The following is a 21310-nucleotide window of genomic DNA, read 5'->3' as shown; positions in this document are numbered from 1 at the left end:
TTTAAAGCCTCCAGTGAGTCTCTTCTGCTGTGACATGACGCTCTGTCCCAGGCCTAAGCTTCACACGCCCACAGGAACACCCTAAATTCATTCTGTGACCCTGCTGAGAAGTCACTTGGCCTCTTCTGCGCTCTGGCTCTTGCCCAGGTAATTCCACAGCACCACGTACATTCGTGTCCGAAGGCTGAGCTCTAACACACCAACACGTAGCAAACACAAAATCCCAACTTTTTTGGCTGGCCACCAAGAAAAAAAAAACCAAAAACCCTCCACTGCTTGATGTTTCCAGTGCTGAGGCTACAAGGCTCTACTTCAAGACTGTGGAAATGAAGCAGTTACTTGAAACCCTGCAACTCAAACTACTTAGAGGCACTTAATTTTATTCCAACAGTCCAAATGGGAGCTGTGAGCATCCTGCTGCATTCCAGAGTAATAACTGGTTTCCAAGATGATGTGTACCCTCAACAATTTCTCAGTTTCCCTTTTTCCTGACAGGCAGCAACATTTACGTACGTGCATGAGCACTGCCATACCCTACACTTGAGAATTAATCTTTGACCAAGACTGTTACACAGCATAATGTGCTTAGCTTGGATCCTGACACTGCTTCATTCTTTAAGGTTTCTAAACGTGTATGTGATCTTGCTGTGTAAAATGAAACAGACATCAAATTCCATTTCTTCAGCAAGAGCTTTGATAAATTATGCAGAGAAAGACTCACATTCAAATGCCGATATACTCACTGGGAACGCAAACCACGGGTTTGAATCAACATTTCGCATTTAATCTTTTGAGAGGAATACTCAGCAGATTAAAGCAGATCTGCCCCTCTCTATTTCAGGCCACCATTATTGTAAGACTACCAGCGTACAAAGTCAACCAGTGCTTGGTATTAGTGAATTACACTAATTCACACAGATTCTAGGACTGTTTTTGGCAAGTTGCTAGTCCCAATATGAATGGGAAAAGATTAAACATCAATAAAAACCCCTACTACTTAACTTGGGCCTGGCAACGTGTCATGCCAAGTCCAAAACCATATAGAGAATTCGGTGATTAAAAGCTTTACACTGGAGGTTACCATACGTCTAAGCAGAGACTAGCTTCTGTTGTAAATATGCAATCTAAATCCGCTTGAAATCTAACATGAGCGCATAACGTTTCTTGTAACAGATGGTATCGGCAAGATTTTTCTTTTTGTTGCTGTCACTTCACGCGACGCGATGACATCACAACTAGTGGGATTCATCAACCCGAAATCCAAAAGGAAAGCGACAAAGCTTTTGGCAAGGAGCTGGAGCTAAAAATACTGTAAGAGCCTTTAAAGAAAAGCCCAAAGATTAAAAATGCAAATGTTTGGCTTTTGAATTAAGCATCTCAGTACTGAAGTTAGCATAGGGCAACTCCTGGAAAATACCAAGTAGATTACCAAGCTTCTGTTTCATCTTTGCAACAACATCATCAGAAGATGATTTTTGAGGCCTCCTCACTGATTATTTTAGTTCTTTGAGGTGGCAGATTAAAGAACCCAAGCACAGCAGCTCTGTGCGAAAATGCAAGCTCCTGTTATAGTGGAGAGTTAACAGAATAATCAAACTCTCTCTAATGCAGGAATTAAAAAACCCAAAATACTGACCAACGCAACAGAACATATCAGACATTTGGAAATATAACCCATGCAGAAAATGTTTGTTGGAGGAAAAGAGAGCTAAATTATTAAGGGAACTTTCAAGGTTAAACACTACTTCTATTTAAACATGAAGTCATCAGTAAGAAGATGATAATTAGCTATTCTTAAATGGAAACTTCGCTAAGTATCAACCTACTGTTACAGTAAGGAAGAACCACGGCCCAGACATCTCTGTGTGTGCTTGTGTGTGCCTGTCTCTCTCTCTGTCCTTGACCTGAATCAAAATACACTTTTGACTGTTGTAATTTTGTTAGAGAGAAGCTTATTGTATGGAATTACTTAAATGCATCCCTGTCACTGAGCCAAAGCCTGGAATCCGAGTGCTGAAGCATAGTTAGCATCCACGCCACACCTCTGCATGATACCACGTATTAGTCACATTGACAATAGTCGAGGTGAACCATATCACTACCGATGACTCAGTGCCTTACCCCGGAGCTAAGACACACTTTATCGAGACAACCTGGAAAGAAGAGTCAGCTCCCACTTTCTGTGGTTGTTTTTGGGTTTTTTTTCAGGTTGCATCTAAATTAGGCTGGTAATTTTCAAGCCCTTCATATCTGGAACTCAAAGTCATAATTTCATAATGATTCTCAGTCTCAAAACACAGAAAAGCCATCCGAGCCAAACAATTATTGATTTTGTCTCCTCTGTAAACTTCTCTGCAGCTTACACACTGCATGGAATAGCAACTCCAGAGCCCGCTTCATCAACTGAAGGGCTTGTCTAGCCACAGCAACCTGCCCTGCTGCTCACCTGGGCAGGAAATCCCAGTAGTTGAAATAAATAGTGAAACTTTCAAAGGTTCAGAAGAGGAATCCCCCAGAAAGGCATCCGCAAAGATTAAACTCTGTAGCCACACACCGATCAGCAGACTTGAGAGCTAGGACTTCCCCTAAACTATTGTTAAAAGATGTTACTGCAAGGCCCAACATAGTCATCTTAAGAAAAAAATCTGCAGGGGAGAAAAAAAAAAAAATCTCATTGCAGTCAGCACATCAACATCATGGCAGCCCAACAAGAGCAGCAACAGCCCTCAGAGACTGCTGAGCCAGGTTGTCCAGGAGAGATCAAGTCTTGATCTCTAAAACAGATGAAGAAATACATACGTACATGGTCAGGAACCAGGTCTGCCTGCAGCAGAAAACAGAAGACTTTCTGGACCATGCCTCATCCATCAGTTCTCTCCCTTATGAAACACAGAGAATCAGCACGTGACCTGACTTTCCACTGTCACTGATGAAAATGGAAAGTGAAATAAAACATCAAATGCCACCGAGAGCAACAACAGTTGACTCTGCACACTAGTTAAGAGTAGCTAGCACATTGCTAAAGATAGAAACCAAAACTAAGGTCTGCAACATATAAATCTGTACAATAACGTCATCATGGCTGACAGCACGAAATATGACAACAAAACGTTATAATTTAATGCATATATAGATCAATCTCTCAAAAATAACAAATGCGTTCTTTTCCCCACTGGCTATATACAAAAAGTCCACTGTAATACTTCAAAATGAAGTGCTGGTAAGCAGCTCAGCCGCATGCATTTCTGATCAGGTGGACACCTGATTACATAAAGCCAAGCAGGCTATTTTTTGCTGCTATAAAGATTAGTTTAGCACCACTTGCAGAACATCAGTATTTTGATCATTCACCTCAAGTTGGAACTTAAACTTTTATATATGCTCATAAAGATGAAATTTTGCATTTCAAACATCAACCCAATCAGACTATGGAGCAAGCATTAGAACTTATCAACCATTTAAAAGCCACACTAGAAGACAAATTTGACTTGCATCTTCTTTCGTATGTGGATTTTCCATGTTCTCGTGTGAGGTAGTAGAGTTTAGAGAAAGCACAGTTAGAAATACATATCTAACGCCAACCAAGGAGGCAGATGGGGGTGAAGGTAGTAAATCTAGTGCTGAACAAGTTAAAAAAATTGTTATCCACATGCAAGATCTACATGCGGAGTATATCCCTGCTTACAGTTGCAGGGATTCATAAATTAAAAGTAGTGCAGATCTAAAATTAAGAAATTACTCTCAAAAAAAGAAAAGAAACCAAAACCAACCCAACCAAATGCACATTTCTGTTCATTTCCTTCCCCTATAGCACGCAACCTGAAGTACAACCTGCCCTATTTTCACAACAGTAGTAACATGCTAAAGTTACCTCTTAGCCTACTGTATCCAAGGAGGAGCCATCAGCCCTCCGGAGCCAGAGGAAAGAAAGAAATATGTTGTTTTGGTCAAACCACGATAAAGAGAAACCTGACAATTTACTCTGCTCACATCTTCCTTCTTACTGCTTTACAATTCACACTAGTAAGCACAGAATAAATAAGTATATATATGTACATATGGAAGAGTTACTTTGAGACTTTGCACAATGTTGTCAACCCATTATTTCTCCGTGTCCCCACAAACCCGAGACTTACTGGCACCTACAGCAAAAAGCTGAGAATGAAAATACCGGAATGGAAAGTATAGAAGTAATATAGTCAAAGCGCCCTAAGGACTCCATTTAAGGTAAACAGTAAAGGTAAAACCCGTGAGAGGAGATGCCATTTGCCCCTGACAAACTCGCTGCTAGTACAGAAAGCAGAGCATGCCCATTATGGGTGTAGACAACACTTTTGGAGAAAAAAAAAAAAAAAAAGGGGCAATCCTGCAAGTTCAAGTAGAGCTCCAAGTTAGAAGCCTTACCAGAATGGTTTCTGGGCCATTGCAAGTATTTGAATCATTCCAATTAAAAGCAAGCATCATCTTAAAATTAAGAACATGATTCAGAGGTGCTGACTGCATGAACTAAAAATCAATGACACTAAGTTTTACTGCACAGAAGTAGCATGAGAGCAAGCACCTGAAGGATTACATCAATTTAGAAAACTTAAGTAGTTAACAAGAAGAGTCTGAAATGTCAAGCTGCAGAAACAGAGGTAAAGGCTTTGTTGTTCTAACAAGAGATAGTTTGGGAGAGTGTTTTTCTTCCATTTTCAACTGAAGAACAAGGTTATGGTTTAAGTACATTTGTAGAAGCAGATGCTACAGTCAAAATAACTTATGTTTACAATATTGAGCCCATATGCCTCCAAAAGGCACATACACAGGAAAAAAGAAAAAGCAGAATTTTTACAAGCAACATCCAGAGAGAAAACTAACTGGTATATGGAACACAGACGCTGCATTAATCCTTTCTCACACTATAAGGTGCTGAAGGAGTAGCAGTATGTAATTATAATAAAGCTTACATCCACCTAAAGCCACCTGCAGAATCGGTTTTGAGTAACTCTCCGGTGACGCAACAAACATAGTAATAAAAAAATCATTTAATCCCTGGTAGAGATATTAATGCCTAAGTAACATTTAAAAGAGAATCATAAATATTTCACATGTGAAACAAGGAGAGCTGAAGGCCTTCTCCAAAGAGCAGAGCTTACCTTCGTGTGGCATCCTACAACGCCGCAGAAATTCCAGAGCCTCTCTGCAACACCAGATGTCCATCTGATTTGCTTTATTTCCTTACACGTATCTCTGCTTCAGAGAAGCTTTTATTGAGGCTTAGAAGAGGCATTACGTATAATCCCTTTCATATGAAAGTATATTTCCTAACACTTACTGGGAAGCAAAGTTTTAGGAACTGAAAGCGAACTGAAGGCCGCACGCTCAAGACTGGAATTTTACTGAGCTGTTTCTACTCAGGACTACAACACAGAAGTGGAAATTTCCCCTAGGTGGAGTTCTTTGTTCAATGCAGCAGGCAATTAGAAGTCCCTAAGGTCTGCAGAAATGGCACAAGACTGGTATTTTTGTCAGTGAGAATTTAAGCACACAAGACAAAAATAATAACGTGAAAGGCACAGTGCTGCTTTAAAACCCTTGATTTTTTTCTCACCCCAAATCCTGGTAATTTAAAACAGGCAGGTAACAGACGTAAGCATTCAATATAGCTTTGGAAAAAGACCATTAAAATCAAATGCAACTAAAAAAAGCACTATCGGGTCTGCATCACTTCAGATTCGATTACATAAAAAGGTCAAGTGATAAAAAAGAAACTTTGCATCTTTAAAGGCCTTGAGGGCACAGCAGAAGTAGTTTATCATTGGAATACAGATCAAATTAGAATAGATTTATTTTCTTTTTCCAGTTGGCATCAGCATCCTAGCTGAAGTTCTCAGGGACTTCACAAAACACAGCAGTCACTGAATTCAGACACAATCCTAGGACACTACTACTATGGAAAGAAAAACATTAATTGCTGGGTATCAATGATTTCTCTAAGCTCTTCTATTCAAATTCATTTGGAAGAGAGATTGCCAAAGGTTATCTGCCCTCAACAGAGGATGATCTGAAAGGGAGACTGACTGTCACCAACGACAAGCCCTTGGGAACGCCCTATTCAAAGGTTCACATACCGATAATTTAAAAAAAAAAAAAAAATAAACTGGCACTCCCCTTCCTCTGTGCAGGAAAAAAGAAAAACAATTTGTAGTCGATAAGAAGATTACTGGGTGTTCTAAGGACAGGGACTGGTAGTTAAGATAATCAAGCCAAAGAAAATCCACCTAATGGGACCATGCCAATCCAACTGAACTAATAACTGCAGACATTGCTATGCATTTTCCTGAACTCCAGTACACTTCCAAACATCCCCTTTATTATTGAAAAAAAAAAAAAAATCAATCTCTCGCATATTTTTCATCACGTTACCTGACAGCATCCAGTAAGGATCACAGTATAAAACCCAAGAACAGTAACCATTTCACTCCCTAAGCTCTGCATTGAGATTCTCATTCCTGAGAAAATCTGTGGCAGCAACGGCCACTCGAGAGCTGCAGTCCCCCCCCCCAGACAAGACAATGGGAGAGGATGCAGCAAAAATAAGAATGAAAATGTCACAGTTGACATCTTGTGTCAGCAGATTAAGGCGGCTGTTGTGCCTTCAGCGGACGCAAATTCTGCTGCAGGAATGGCTGAACAGATTGAGGAGGCACCGAGGACGGGCTGGTGCACGAACATAACCCCACACTCGTACCGATGCGTGTCGGCGGAGACAAGGCTGCTGCAGGTTGGGAGTGACCCCAGAGCCCGTAAAACCAAGCCTATTACAGGCACTGCGATCCTCAGAAAATGAACAAGGCAGGCTCAGTTTCATTTTAATCCTTTCCAAAGAGGTCAACACCCCCATTCTCTGGGGTTGCCAGCCCCTCCGGGGGGCTGCGGTGTGACGCTGCTGCTCTCCCTGCTGTGCCAATCCCTTTGTCGCTCCCGTGACCACCGAACCCCGGGATCCGTGTCTTCAGATGGACACGAGGCTTCGGAATAAAATGACAGCTAGATTTGTTTTCCAACTTGGCATTTTGTAACACATGTCCATAAGAAGCAGCAGCTTCCAGAAGGGATGTGCATAGCAGCTGAATTTGTCTCGGATATGACAGAGGAAGTGACCTACAGCTGGAGGAGTTTCCAAACAGGTGCAAGAGATCAGATTTAACCCGGCCACCGCGGAGCAGCCAGGACAGGCCCCCACCACCAAGGCAAGGCCAAGTAACCTGATCTGGGCATTAGCCAGACTCCCTCAGAGCAGCCCTACCCAGCCTTAAGTTATCCTTTCTCCAATATAACCCCCCACACACAAGTTTTTCCAAAAACAATTATCGCCACGTTTCATGGATTTACAGAAATTTAACAGAGGGAATTGGTACAAAGTAGGTGGAATACTATTCCTCAATAGCAGCTGAATAAGCAAAAGTCATTGACTAGACAAATTTTGCACAACGCACATTAAAAATGTTGCGGAACCGTGCTTATTGCCAGTTAGTAATTACTGCCAGCTTAGGGCTTCAGATTTTTGCACCGCACCGAGGTAGATGTTCTGCTTAACCAAGCTTGTTAAATCTTACTGTAAACTGTCAAATCAAGCCATTCACAACTAGCCACAAGCCTGTTCTTTATCCATCCTTAAATAACCCAAAATCTATACAAGACAGATGTAGCTGTTTTGCATTTCCAAACGACACTCAGGCGTAGATTATTAAACTCTATTTATGTGCCATGTTTGAAGCTCAGAATGTACTTTTGCTCCTTGTTTTGCTGTTTCACTCTAATAGGTTACAGTGTGAAGTTTTTAGATTGACAAGATCTTTTTCCTATCTATCTTGCCGTTTAGATCGCTAGATTGCACAAAGTTTTTGGTTTTAGGGATAAAGTTCGACTTCAATATATATACAAACGTAATATATATTCATATGTATACACATTATATGTATGTGTGTGTATATAGATATGAGTTGTGGCACCTAAGCCATTTCTATATTAAATGAACACCCTTTACAGCTGGCTGAAGCAGCCCCTCCGAAAGATAAGGTAACAGTTCAAAGATTTATTCAAGGTCTATCAAGCAGATAGCAACCAAATGGATTCGTTTAACCGAAGCTTTTCTCAACGAAATTGCCCTCTAATACTCTCCTAAGCTTCTAGACCAATCTGAAGCTCACAGCTCTTGCTACCGTGCCAAGAATGCAGAGGTCACTTCTCGAAAAAAAACCCCCAAACCCCCCCCAAGCATCCCAGTGAAACGAGGCTGTTAAACCATGCGATCCTTGGCCAGAGAAGAGGCCTGCGGTACCCGGCTGGAGCGCTGGCCTGAAGACAAGGGAAAAACACGAACCCATCACCGCCTACCCCTAGAAGGTCTGGCAGAAGCTGGTCAACCTCCAGGTGCTTCCACACCAGCAGGGACACCTTGAACACGCCACTTCTCTTCCGCCTTCACAACCGCAGCCCAGCCGCGGGCTGACCCCAGGCGATAACGCAGCTCCCCCCCAGCGCTAACTCGCCGCCCGGGGTGGGGGGAAACACCCCGATAAGATGGCGAGAAAGTCCCCCCACGGCTGCGCCTGAGCCCGCTCTCCCCACGGCCTCTCCTCCACCTTCAGCCGCCGCCAGACAATGCCCGGCCCCGCCACCGGGTACCCCCCCGGGGGGAGCCCGCTCGCAGCGGCGCCGCACCCGCTGCCCCCGCCGCCTGAGGGGAAGGGCAGCGGCGTGGAGCCCGCAGCGGCGTGGAGCCCCCAACGGCCGAAACGCGGCCGTCACCCCCCCCCCACCAATCCCGGCGCCGCCGCACCTCGATGTAGCCGGCGAGCGTGGCCGCAGGGCCGGCGAGCCCCAGCAGGAGCAGGAGGGGGAAGCGCAGCGCGGAGCCCATCGCCACCGTCGTCCGCCGCCGCCCAAGCGCTACTGCGGCCTCAGCGCCCCCAGCGACGGCGCGTCGGGAACCGCCTCGCCAGGCCCCGCCCCGCCCCGCCGCCCGGCCCTATGGCGGAGACGCGGGGGAGTGACGTCACGCGGCCCCCGCCTGGCGGCCAATCGCCGCGCCGCCCGGGAAGGCCGCCCCCGCCCCCGGGTGAGGAGAGGACGTCCGGAGAGCCACGCCCCTTCCCCGCTACCAGCCAATAGGAGGAGGCTCGGGGCAGGCTGGCCCGCCCCCTGGGAGCTTCCCCCCCGCCCCCCCCCCCTCGACATTCCCCGCCCCGCCGGAAAATGGCGGCCAAAGCTGAGGGCTGAGGCTATGGGGAGGCCTGGAGGGGAAACACCCCGGGGGGATTTTTTCACCCCCTTTTTATTTTTAGGCTGCTAGAGAAATTAACCGCCCACGTGAAATTGCTTGCGTCGAGGAGCCTAAAAGGCCATGGGGCGGTATGGCCATGGGCTGTATGGGGGTCTGCGGACTAAAAGCCCTCCGAGCGCCTTGCTTCTCCCTGACACAGTGCTGAGGGGGGCGTTTCCTGTGGTAATAAAAGGAAAATGAGACGGTTTTCTCATCTAAAAAGAAAACAATGAGGTTTCCCACTCTGAAAAGTGGGAATCTCTTAAAACTGGGAGTGGGAATCTCCCAATCTCTTAAAACCCACCACTGATGGTGCTACCAGCAAGCTCCAAGCCCTTCCACAATAAAAAACAACACAGTTGTGCTTTTTTTCTTTTTTTTTTTCTTAAAATACAACTATTGAATAATAATCATAGGTTGCTTCATCCTGACACTGACACTGAGGGCAGGTGCTCATCGGGCACCACTTGTGAGAGAAGACATCATGCACACTGTCAATCTCTTTAAGCACAGCAAAGCTCCCCAAAAACTTTAATTAAACCAGGCACACATCATCATCATCATCATCATCACCACCTTCTCCAGTTTGTGCCCCGGTTGGTGTGAAACAGCCATGCCTCTGGTTTCTTTGAACAACCGGAGCATGGCACCGTTTTCTTTCAGTGCTGATGTTCTGCCACAGCTGGTGCCACTATTTAAAGACACATTTCTGGCTTTAAAATCAATTGCGCCAAATTTGCATTGACGCTATTTTAATTTCACCATGTTACTTATAAAAAGAATGAAAAAAAAAATCTTTGTACGAAATGTCGCAGTTATAAAACATTTCCGTTCCCAACTTTCATATTCTTTAGTGTCTCTTACAAGCACTATTTTCTGAAGTGGTTGAAGGGAATATTGCTGAAATGTTGCAGATGGGGGTAAATCTGTACGATAGATCAATAAGCAGCCCAGTTTTAATTAAAACAGCTGACTGGTCCACTAGTCACTTATTATAGTCTCTTTTTTTATAGTATTTGAAAACCCCTAAATCTCTTTTACTGCAGTCCTCTGGCATATATAATTTTCTTTTCAACTTGGCCAAATTCAGTTGGAAAATGGAGTTAACAAGTTCTTTTTGAAAACGGATACATTTTAATGTAAATATTTTATTGTGCAATGTGAATACATGAGTAATTAACAGGACATTCTGAGTTAAGCTTTTCCCTTTTCTTAAAATAGGAGGCATTTTTCTTTCTTCCCAGGCCAAAATGTACAAGCTCTTTATAAATCTCTGGATAGGGGCTTTCATTTGAGGTTGAATTTATATAGCATTTAAAGTGCTATATAAATTAATATACTTTTATTACTTAATATTTACACAGTACTTGGTGAGAATTAATGGTTGCAAGCCCTCTGAGCTAACACATTTTGAGGATGATGAAACAGCTGCAAAAAAAGAAGGGCTTGTTAATTTGGGGTACGTGAAGACCTGATTTTTGGGGCACAGCAGAAACTGAAGTAATTGGCTGCAGGTTACTGAGCACCACTTGCATTCCAGTCACAAACATTTTAAGTACAGCGGCATGCAAAGTACAAGGGCCCTCACGAGAGTCTGAATTTCCACAGCCACGTGGTGCCAGTGTCAGAGGTCAGAGCACAGCACAACCAGAATACACCTACCCCTCTGCCTCATCCTGTGCAGACAAAATACTTCATGGGAGGACACTGTTAACACAAAAGAAAGCAGCATTCCCACACGCAAGCATGGCATACCAGAGACTTGATTCATTTTGGGAGTATTTTTACTGAGACAGCCCTGATTACAACAGTGTTACCCTCATTTTTCCAAAAAGCCATTTCAATCTGGTTACTTTTGGGGAAATCTCACAGATAAGCACGAGGTACAACCTCAGCTGTATTCTCACCTCCAGTAACATAGCCCTGCTCCTAGTACTACACTGCAGACACCCAGCGTGTAAGAGCTGAAGTCCTGCCACGAGGCTGCCACACAGTGTATTCCGCTTCAAAAGCGAGACAGTCAGTGCTCAGTTCACTACCTAAGAAACAAGCAGCAAGAGGTTCTAGAATAACAGATTCCCCTTCATATAGAGATCAGTCGTCCCCAGGCACAAAAGTCCCCAGAAAGAACAGTTCTAAGCTACCGGATCTTGTTCTTTCCTTGATGGTCATTGAGAGCTTTATGTGCAATTAATTCATATGACTGTTGGGTGGAGGGAGGAAGGGAGATTGAGAAAGAGTCTCCAGCAAAACGTAAACGTGATGCTATAGCAGCTGAAAAAAAACCAAACACTTTCAGCAGGGAAAGGCTTTGGAAGTGGCTGCCCTCAGATGAGTCCTAGTCACCGTCGGAACAGCAGGTTACGCTACTGCAGGTATGTTGACACTCGCAATGGTCGTGGTTAATTTACCGTGTAGATATATTCCAGATGAGATCTGGTACTTATCTGTTGCCTGTGACAACAGTACCACTTTGAATGAAGGCTGCAAGGCTGCGGCATTCCCTAGAAGACCTTTCCTGTTGTTAACCCTGTTAGGTAGGTGGCAGCTTACATTTCTTTCCAAGAATCCCATTTTATATGCTTGCTTCCAAGGCTTTTCGTGCCCTTTTCCCAGCACATCTGTGCTAACGAAGCGCTGAGAATCTCATCCTCACACCTTTGGCTGCTACTGTTTATTCTGTAAAATATGTTTCAAGTGAACATCTCTGCCCATTATCACTTGCAAGACCACAACTATGTAAACAAGAACATATTTATGCAAAAAAGTGCCCTGAAAGGGCGACATTAAACTCTGGATAAAAAGGGCAAACGAGTCAAGCAAGGAATGTGTCTGGTACCATTAAAATCACTGGGAGCAGCAACTTTAGCAAACCGATGTGCTGAGATCCTGCCAGTACCTGGAGAATGAGTTCACAGGAGTGAGAAAGTCTTTGAATATTCTCACCATTCTCTTAAAATCCACAAATTAAAGCAAAAAATTGATCTAGCCTGTGAACGGTAACGTTATGCAGCTCTCAATCAAAAACCTTGATTGAAGCTTTAAATGGTGGATCACATCATTCGTACTAGCTCTACATAATAGATATGTGCAAGTTAGAGGTTGCAGAGGTAGAGCTGAGTCACCCTTGGTCTTAGGAGGTAGAATACAAACTGAATTTAGAAAATGACTACAGCATGTGATGGGCTTGAGTAAAGAGAACACTGTAAGTGCCTTTGGGAAATAATACTTCTTCAAACCCCATAAATAACGTTAGAAAGCTGCCAACCTGCTATGGAATTGGAGATCTATATTTGGCTACAAAATTTCTCTGTGGAAGTCAAGGGTTCCTGCAGATTTGCAACTCAGTCTTCCACCTGTAACTCAAAAGGACAACACGTTGCAGACAAGGTGTAGAAAGTCCAGCAGCAATGAGATGAAGGAAACCACTGAAGAAACTGGGCTTAAGATAGAAGGTCTACACAGAGGATGAAGGTGTTCCATAGAAAGAGGGTAACAAAAAAGATGCAGCGACCTTCTAGGCCTTGAAAGATAATGCAAGGCAGACAGAAGTTTAAAAAAAAAAAAAAAAAAGCAAGCTGATTTCTATGGGAATGCAATGAAGTTTAGAAGAGTGAAAGGATGGAGAATAAGAACAGATGCGCTGAAGTGGAGAGTGGAGTCATACCTTAAAAACAGGGATAAAAAGAGAAATTGCAGGCATGAGGAAAACCAGCACAGGAATCTGTGAAAAGGAGACGACACAGTAAATAGTGCTGGACAACAAGCTCTTCTGTTTCTGCTTGAAGACATCTTTAAAAGGGCTTGGCAGGGAAGGTAGGAAAAGTCTACCCTTTATTGAATCCTTATTTCTTGATGGCCATTTTTCTACTGCTCTGTTCTGTGCCTGAAACAGTGCCATTAATCTGGCTTTCATGCAGGTATTCTGAGATTTTTCTGGGGGCAGATTTAAACAGCAGTTTGTGCTATGTTAATCTCAACCAGCACAATCCTGGCCTACAGCATGTAACAAACTGCTAAGGGAACAATCATAACATTAATACTCTCCCATAACTGCAAACTTCAAAATAAGCCCTTCTTTTAGGTTTAGAAATATTACTGCTTTGCTGAAGCACATCAGCACAGAAAAGGTGGCAATGCATTGGAAAATGAAAAATACATCAATCGAGGATGCTTAAGGCTAGCACAAGAGTGTGGCTGCTAAAGGAAGCCGCTGCTCCTTCAATACTCTGCATATGAATCTTAGCATCTGGAAAATGTGCTAAGTCTGTGATCTCCTCTCATTTTCTAGATGGAGGGCAAAACCAATGATCGCGGTGAATTTAACTGGACAATTTGTTTTTCTGAAGAGGAAGATTACCCAAGATAAAAGCAGTGTCTGAAACACACAAGCAATCCTTTTTTGGAGTAGATTTGCACATCTGTAGGATTCACTATCCAGGAAAGGAAATTACCTCTGATATATAATTCAATAGAGTAATGAGCCCGCACTCAGATTTAGGATCCCAAATGCAAAAATAGAAGAGAGCCTAACCACCTTTTGAGCTAACGATCAGCTTTCAGAACATACAAACTGGGTATTTATGCTGTTCATTTTCTCTCTCCAGATGGATCTGAGGCTTTGGGCACTGGCAGGATCTCAAAGCAGAATAATGCCTGATGCTTCTTCAAAGAGCTGTAGCAAATGCTTACACCTGACACATGGAACTCAAAAGGCAGCGGGGTCTAGAGGTCTATAAATGAAGGCATAGTCAAGACACTGGAGGGGAGAGAGGAAGGAGAGGCTGCACTGCAGAAAACATTTAGTGAACACTCACCCTCTTGCATCGTAATATCTTCCTTCAGTGGGCTGAAGGCGTCCTGTCATCTTTGTCTCTTCTAGTCCACCAGGGAAGACAGAAATGTCGTTTAGTCTCTGAAGATGGCAGGATCAGTCATTCACATATCAAGGCAACCAAACCATTCCAACTTAAATAAGCTGAGTGGTGCAGTTTGTGGCAGAGAAGCCATATGAGAGCTTAAAGAGAAAAAAAAAACCCTACAATTAAAAAGAATCCACCAACAACTAAGCATATTTTCCACAGATATTGGCTCATTATGATGCTGAGATTTCTCCTGTTGTTCTTGGACAACGTTTCTTTCCTCTCCCCTCCTCTGCTTGCTGGTCTCAGTCAGTCTCATTGCAATGGTGTGAAAGGTTGTTCATTTTGTAGAGGTCTTACAGGAAAGGCGAAAATTCAAATATGTTATAATTAGCTGCAGTTCCACATAACTCAGTATTATTGCAGCTTTTATACTGGATCTGAATTTGTCCCACGAACGCCTGTGTCAAATATTACAGTAGAATGGTTAATGATGTCACACATAATGGAAGGATTAAGCCTTGATGCAGGAGAGTTGCTCTAGAGAAACAATTTTAACTTCTTTCCACTCATAATTTATTTTTGTCCTGTACTGTAAAAGAAACCTGAAATTTAAAATAAAAATGGCTTGTGTTACTGGCAAGCAACAGAAGAGATCTGATTCATGACTGAATTCTTCATTCAGTATTCATTGGCGGATTAAAAGCCAAATCATCTTAACAAATGGCATGGCAATGAACAACATCAAATCTAAAAACCTCAGGACTTGTCCTGCTGAATAAACGTAGAATCATTTGCAGCAGCTTTGAAGATAAGTGCAATTCAACAACAAAAAATCTACCCCTCCCTCCACAATCAGGTCTGATTCAGTGCCTGTTACATCAGGCACCACGGAATAACCTGTGTTAACAAGCTCTTCTACGGCACACTGAAGTCGCCTTTTATTCCCGCCCCCCATCACTTGTTTGTGCAGTTACTCAGTTTGCAGGGAACGGGGTGTGTTAGGAAGTAACTTATGACACAGGAACAGACAATAAGGAATTTTAAAACGTCCAGGAGACATGTCATGTCCGATAGCACAATGCTTTCTTACTGGGAACTGCTGTTTTCCATCAGTTGCATGATACTTTTAAGTGCTTATTTTTCTGGTGCACTTAAAAGCAAAATAACTCCAACAAAAATTCCCTCCTTAATCACTTTAATTTGATACCAGCATAGACATCTACAGGTTGCATCATTCTATTTAAACAAACATTACGGTACATTTCCTGTTACAATCATCATTAGAAGCTTCACGGCTCCCAACCACCCAGTCATTCTTCTTATGTCAACACACAGGAATATTTATTTTAGTTTCGTGAAATGTGCACCCTGGAGACAAGGGAGTTGTGCCCCAGGTACCGCAGGGAGCCGCGGCTTTGCCCTCCTGTGCCTGTCACTGGACCACACTTCGGGAAGGAGCTGGAGGGTCTCGTGCTGATGAGCAGCCTAGGCTTCAACTGAGAGTTACGGGGAAAAACAGTGGGATTTTGGAATTCCCAGGCACAGGGATTCATATTTGCGGACCTCGCTCTGCAACTTTTTTTTAAAATGCCCCAGATATAGGCAGTGCTCTCTAGTACCACTTATTTATAAACTCATTTAAGAGTGGCTTCATATTCTACACTGGGTTTTTTATAAGCTTTGAAAAGTACAGCTCTTTGGAGGGCCACAAGAAAATAAGGAGCAGTACTTTTGCAGCTTTCAAGCTCCTACGACAGCGAGAAGTTAGAATATAGGTTCTCTTGGCAATAAGAAATAAAGAACTACACGTATTTGAAGTCTGTTTCAGTTGAATAAAGGCATACAGCAAGACAGGGCTGAAAGGAACTGGGACATCTGCGTAGAAGATGAATCCCAATGTCTCCAAGGGAAGGAGTGGACCGCCTACAACTCTCACCCCTAAACCCATGGCCCGAGGGGGAGAACAGCCCCCTCGATTCCTCCCCTGAATCACATTTTCTCGGAAGATGAGTCAGCCCCCGCGAGATCTTTGTTTTAACAAAAACCATGTTGCTTCTCCTGTAACTTTCCAATCACCATTTCCCACGTCTTGCAAAGGGCTGAATTAAAAGTTGCTGGTTTTGTTTTACAAGTTCTTTCACTATGAATTCCCCTCGCTCACGGGGAAGAGAGAGTGGCCTGTGCTCTAGCTGTCCCAGTTTGCCCAAGGTTGAAGGTCCTTTTTTCGCACCCCAACACTAAGGGCATTTTGCCCCACAGTAATGAAAACACCAGTTCGCAGGAGAGCTTCACACCGATACCAGCCTGTTCTGCATTTTATGAAGCAGATTACAAGGCTTCTTCCAAGTCTAGGCTTTCCTGCCCTGTCTCAGTCATTTGGTTGACTCCCTAAGGTCTCTACCGAGATGTAGCTCATTGGCTAAGTTATATAAAAGGAGTCTTAAGTAGAGCACTCTATTGAGGCTTGAGTTTTCCCTTTAAAATGCAAATGGATGGTAGTTAATTCCCTTTTGGGATTTAAGAGCTGAATTTAAAATGGGAAATGATGATACAAAAATATACTTCAGAAAGCATTGCAGTATGAGTAATGAAACAGTCGCCACATGAATACAGATTCTTCTGGTCAGCCAGACATCTTCATTTATCTGCATTTTAATCGTTTCCCTCAAAACTGCTTTTGGCTAAATTTTTCCTCGACATATTACCTGGTGCAGTCTCAGCGGACTACAACGAGGGCAAAATTTGACCACGTTTTCTATTTTTTAAAATCTCATATATCAGCACAGTTAAATGTATCAATATTCTCTCAGGTATTATAAATATCTCCCTCTTTTCTGTTAAAAAAGTCTAACGAGACCTTCTCTATAATTCCTGAAAATATAGCTGGATGACAGACCTGTTTGCCAGCTCCTTTGTTAACTGGAAAGGGTAAAAAGCTATCCAAAAAAGTGTCTACTTAGCAAAGATGTTAAATCAATACTTAAAGGAATATCTTCCATCTCACTTTCTTTTTCATAACTACCAGTTTACTTCTAAGAGGGAAAAAAATAATCACGCATAATTATGTCCTTAGCTCAATTTATGCGTAAATACATCCATATACATGTGTGTACACAGACACACCCCTGCAAGCTTACACGGACCTGGGGGATGCTAAGTGCTCCAACCTGCATTTAAAATTCAGAGCGCTCCACTCCGTGCATGATCAGGCCTTAAGTAACTCAACTGGATGCCTTGTATTTGTTCCATCTTCTGAAAAATATACCTTTACATAATCCTTCAAAAGAATTCATTTCTGTGCACCCGGACACTGGCACAAACACATACACCAGTTTTAATAAACCTTATACTGGCAAAGGATGGAATTGTGTCATCGTGATATGAAACCCACAGATCACATGCCTAAAAGGGAACTGCAGAGTTTCTAGCCTATGTTTAGAAGGGCCTAACCCTGTGAGCTAGTTGAAGAACTAGAAATTATTTGTGTTTGGATTTGCTTCAGCGCACGGGCGCAGAGCCAGGGCTGTGGCCAGGGAGCACATGCAGCGGTGTGAAATAGGAGCAGACCCCAAACCAAGTTCCGCCCCCCCCCCCCTTGTCGAATGCTACCTGCTGATCCAGCATCGGCTGCAGCAGCCCAGCACATGGGTAGATCCCTTGGCAGGGCCAGCAATTAAACACCTACACCATCTTAAAACCTGAAAAACAATAAATTACACACACAAGTCTTACTGCAAGTTTTTCCTCTGTCTGCACAAGAAGGGATAGCATCTATCAAATATTCAAACTTTTCCTCTTTGCCCTTCTTTTGTTTCCATGTTTTTCTGCAAATTGCAGACTGTCCAAGTTCTCTGGGCTCTGTTCTTTCTTTTTTGTTACAGACTGACTTCAATCAAACCCTAGATCTAAAAGTCCCCAAACAACCAACAAAGAATGTATTTCAGTACGTTAAATTTGAGAAGTCACAATAAGGGCCGTGGTATAATACTGTGATATCACTCACAAAGGACTATTACTTCATTGTGAATGAAAACAGCATCTGGCACAGGGCGGGAAATAATCTACCAAAAAGCATCTGAGAAGTACAGCAATGAAAAATAATAATCAAATGAGTTTATGGCTACGTGGCCTTGTTCTCTTCACTAAAGGTTCTTGCATTGTGAAAACGTTTCTTTAAAGTAAGGGAAGGAAAAATACTGCACACATTAAGTCTTTTTTCTGCCTTTGACTCCAATGCTTGCCAATAGCTTTTCAACAATTGCGTGATTCACTATTGAGTATTTCATCGTGAAAGAAGCCTGCATTCTGTACGGTAGAGGGCTCTTTCATTCATTTTTATTTTGTATTTATATTATCAACCAACATGTCAGCTCTTAAAGAAAACCTGGTGAAAGACTACAAAAGGAGATAAGCCCTCAGCAGGTGTTACAGAAATACTGAATTGTCTTTTAGTCTTAATTACACCTTTAAGGTGTTTTTGCTGTGTTGCAGCTGCTCTAGATTAAATGAAACAGTATTTTGTAAAATATTTTTTCTACAGTTTCTACAACCACTATAAGAGAAAGTCAATGGGTCAAAATAAAACTAGGTAAGGACCAAACTGGGGGAAGGAACAAAATGAAAACAGGCATCACCAGCAAGTTTCCTAGAAGTCCTGCAGGGAATTAGTGAGGAGAGGGCAGAGGAGGAGAGCCAGGCTCTGGAATTCATTACAAAGATTAACACAGAAGGAGACTTCTTACTACAACCTCTTGCATTTGTGGAGGAGTGTGAGGATGCGAAGTGACTCATTCAAGTTATTAGGGTATTCTTGGATTAAACAGAACTCACCAGGGAGATGAATTCAGCCTTATCAGACTGATCCGTTAAGTGTAAAATGACCCAGGCATCTTAGGTGTATTCTTCTCCTTTGCCTCCCGAAACATCTCAGCAACTAAAATCGTAACTTTCAAGACAATCTTACCCCGGTAGCAAAAAAGACATTTCAGTGGAAAAATTGGCTACTGATTGGATGGGTCTGCAGCTGGCAAGTCTCAAAGTGACTCCAAATTTGCTTTAAGAAACCCCCATGCTATCACTGTGGTACTCTCTTATTCAGGCAAATTCATTAAGCAGCAAATTTCAGAAGATTTTGAAAATCAGAGGTCAAATTCTGGGATCCTTTGATAAAACTTACAGCCCGAATCCTACCTGAGCTCCCACTGTAGTGTATTAAAGACAGTCTTCTTGAGCGAATGGATTTTAGAGCACTGGGAAATATCAATTCTACTCTGACAGCAGAACTCTTGAAACAAATATCCAGAAGGGTCCGTGCAAAATTAAGGCAGAGCAAACCTAACATGACGCAGGACACGCAAGCACTCTCAGCTGGAACTGCAGCAAATATTTTATTGTGAACTGCAGCCTCATGCTCAGGCAAGCAAATCCTGAATTTTTCCACTGTATGCAGGCTGAGGTTACAAGAGTTCAAAGCAACAGTTGAACAATTCTGTAATAACAGAGAAATTAAGTACTGTCATAACTGTGTTTGAAAGAAAGCTCTCACCTTACCGTGTAAATCTGCTGCTTTGAAAAAAAAAACCAAAACACCTCGTTTTGGGTTGAGCTGGCCAGGTGCCTGGGCACACCTGGAATACATAACATTTGGGTGCACCTGAATAACATCACATGAGCTTTGACAACATGAATTATTTCCTGCAAGGAAAAAAAAAAAAAAAAAAAGGGAAGAAAATGAGACTGGCTTAAAATATTGGGGCTATGTTCTGTTAGCTAAAAGATTTTGGAGAGGCAGATTGATGTGTTATGTCTTCGTCGCCTACAGTATCTGCATCTCTCCTCCAGCGTCGTTTGTCTGAAGCACAGTGGAGGATCTGCCAGAATTCCCTGCTCCCGGCAGCTCTGCGCTTTTCCTCTGTGCAGCAAATTTTCACGTTTTTCCTGTCTGGCTGGCAGCAGGAGTTTTTCATTTGCAGCCATCTGCACCAGGGCAGAGGCTGCGGCTTCAATCTTAATGGCTGTCTCGGATGATACCATTTTCTTTTTGTCAGCTTTAGAGATAAGGCAGCATTGAACTCACTGACAAACCTCGGCGTTTGCTATACATTTACTCTATCTGATACCTACTGTTCTCCTAAGACACTTGTTTTCAAAGGCGTTCAGGTATTCTGTCTATAGCGTGGGTGGAATATACTTACCTTTCAAACTCAGTTTAGTTTCAAAACATCCCCTCCTTTAAACTAATCAGTCACTAAAGTATACATTTCTCATCCACTGAGACAACTATCCTCTTGAAGGACACATCCAACTGCAAAGAACCCCTCTGCAAAAATATTTTGAACGCAATCCAAAATGACATCTAAATCAATACAGCCCCACGCTGCTGCCCGCGTCTGCTCGTACAGCTCTTGCTGCAGGGTCAGGTTCTCAAACAGGACGCCGCAGTCTGCTGTGCCAGAGGTGTTGATAGCAATGCAACACCACCAACGTTGCAAAAGTTGTTTTTCTTCCACTTAGCCACAAAATCCCAGAACCCTGTGGGAAAATTTCAGCGGTGTTTTTCTTCTCAGAGGTCTAACTCTCAAGTTGTTATGATAGAAAATTGAGGAAAAACTTGAAAACACAGTAAGCAAAGACTCAAAACCTCAGAAAAAAAAAGAAAAAGTGAAGCATACAACCTCCTCCAAAATTGCTTTTTTGCACCAAATCCACAAGCTCTTAATAAATAGAGTAACAGTACAAACATTACATTTAAGACAGAATCTAAAGCAAACCTGAAGAGACAAAAAAACCCAAAACACAACTACTTTGACAAAAAAACAAGACTGCTGCAATGACAAAGCCCTACCAAGGTAGCACCCTGCCAGGGACCTGAGGCCACTAACAAATCTTAGTGATCCTGAGCAGCTGCACCTGGGGCCTCCACCCACAGGCCCAGGAGCTCTATTTAAGCCAAGCCCAGGAACCTCTTTCTTTCCCTGAGTGATTCTAGAGAAGTGTTGGGCTTCAGCTTGAAGATAGTTGTGCTTAGATACAGATCTCCAGTCCTAGCTTGATCTTGAATCTGTCTCATTGCTCTTGATTTAGGAAGTACCTCCTGGATTTTATCTAATCCTGATTGTCCTCATCACCCTGTATC

General features: G+C 42.8%; 1 protein-coding gene across 5 annotated transcripts in view; it reads right to left on the bottom strand.

Moving 5' to 3' along the window:
- The window catches only part of APLP2 (amyloid beta precursor like protein 2), a 47782-nt gene extending 38813 nt beyond the window's left edge, over window positions 1-8969 (bottom strand). For all 5 annotated transcript variants that reach the window (XM_074849034.1, XM_074849035.1, XM_074849036.1 and 2 more), the window contains exon 1: window positions 8828-8969. In XM_074849034.1, the coding sequence (XP_074705135.1) occupies window positions 8828-8908 (81 nt within the window). In that variant the 5' untranslated portion in view covers window positions 8909-8969. The remainder of the gene's footprint in view (window positions 1-8827) is intronic.
- Between the last annotated feature and the right edge of the window lie 12341 nt (window positions 8970-21310).

This window comes from Strix aluco, chromosome 23 (genome assembly GCF_031877795.1).
Source record: "Strix aluco isolate bStrAlu1 chromosome 23, bStrAlu1.hap1, whole genome shotgun sequence".
Lineage (NCBI taxonomy): Eukaryota > Metazoa > Chordata > Aves > Strigiformes > Strigidae > Strix > Strix aluco.
Note: the sequence above shows the minus strand (reverse complement) of the source record. Positions and strands in the feature narration are given on the sequence as shown.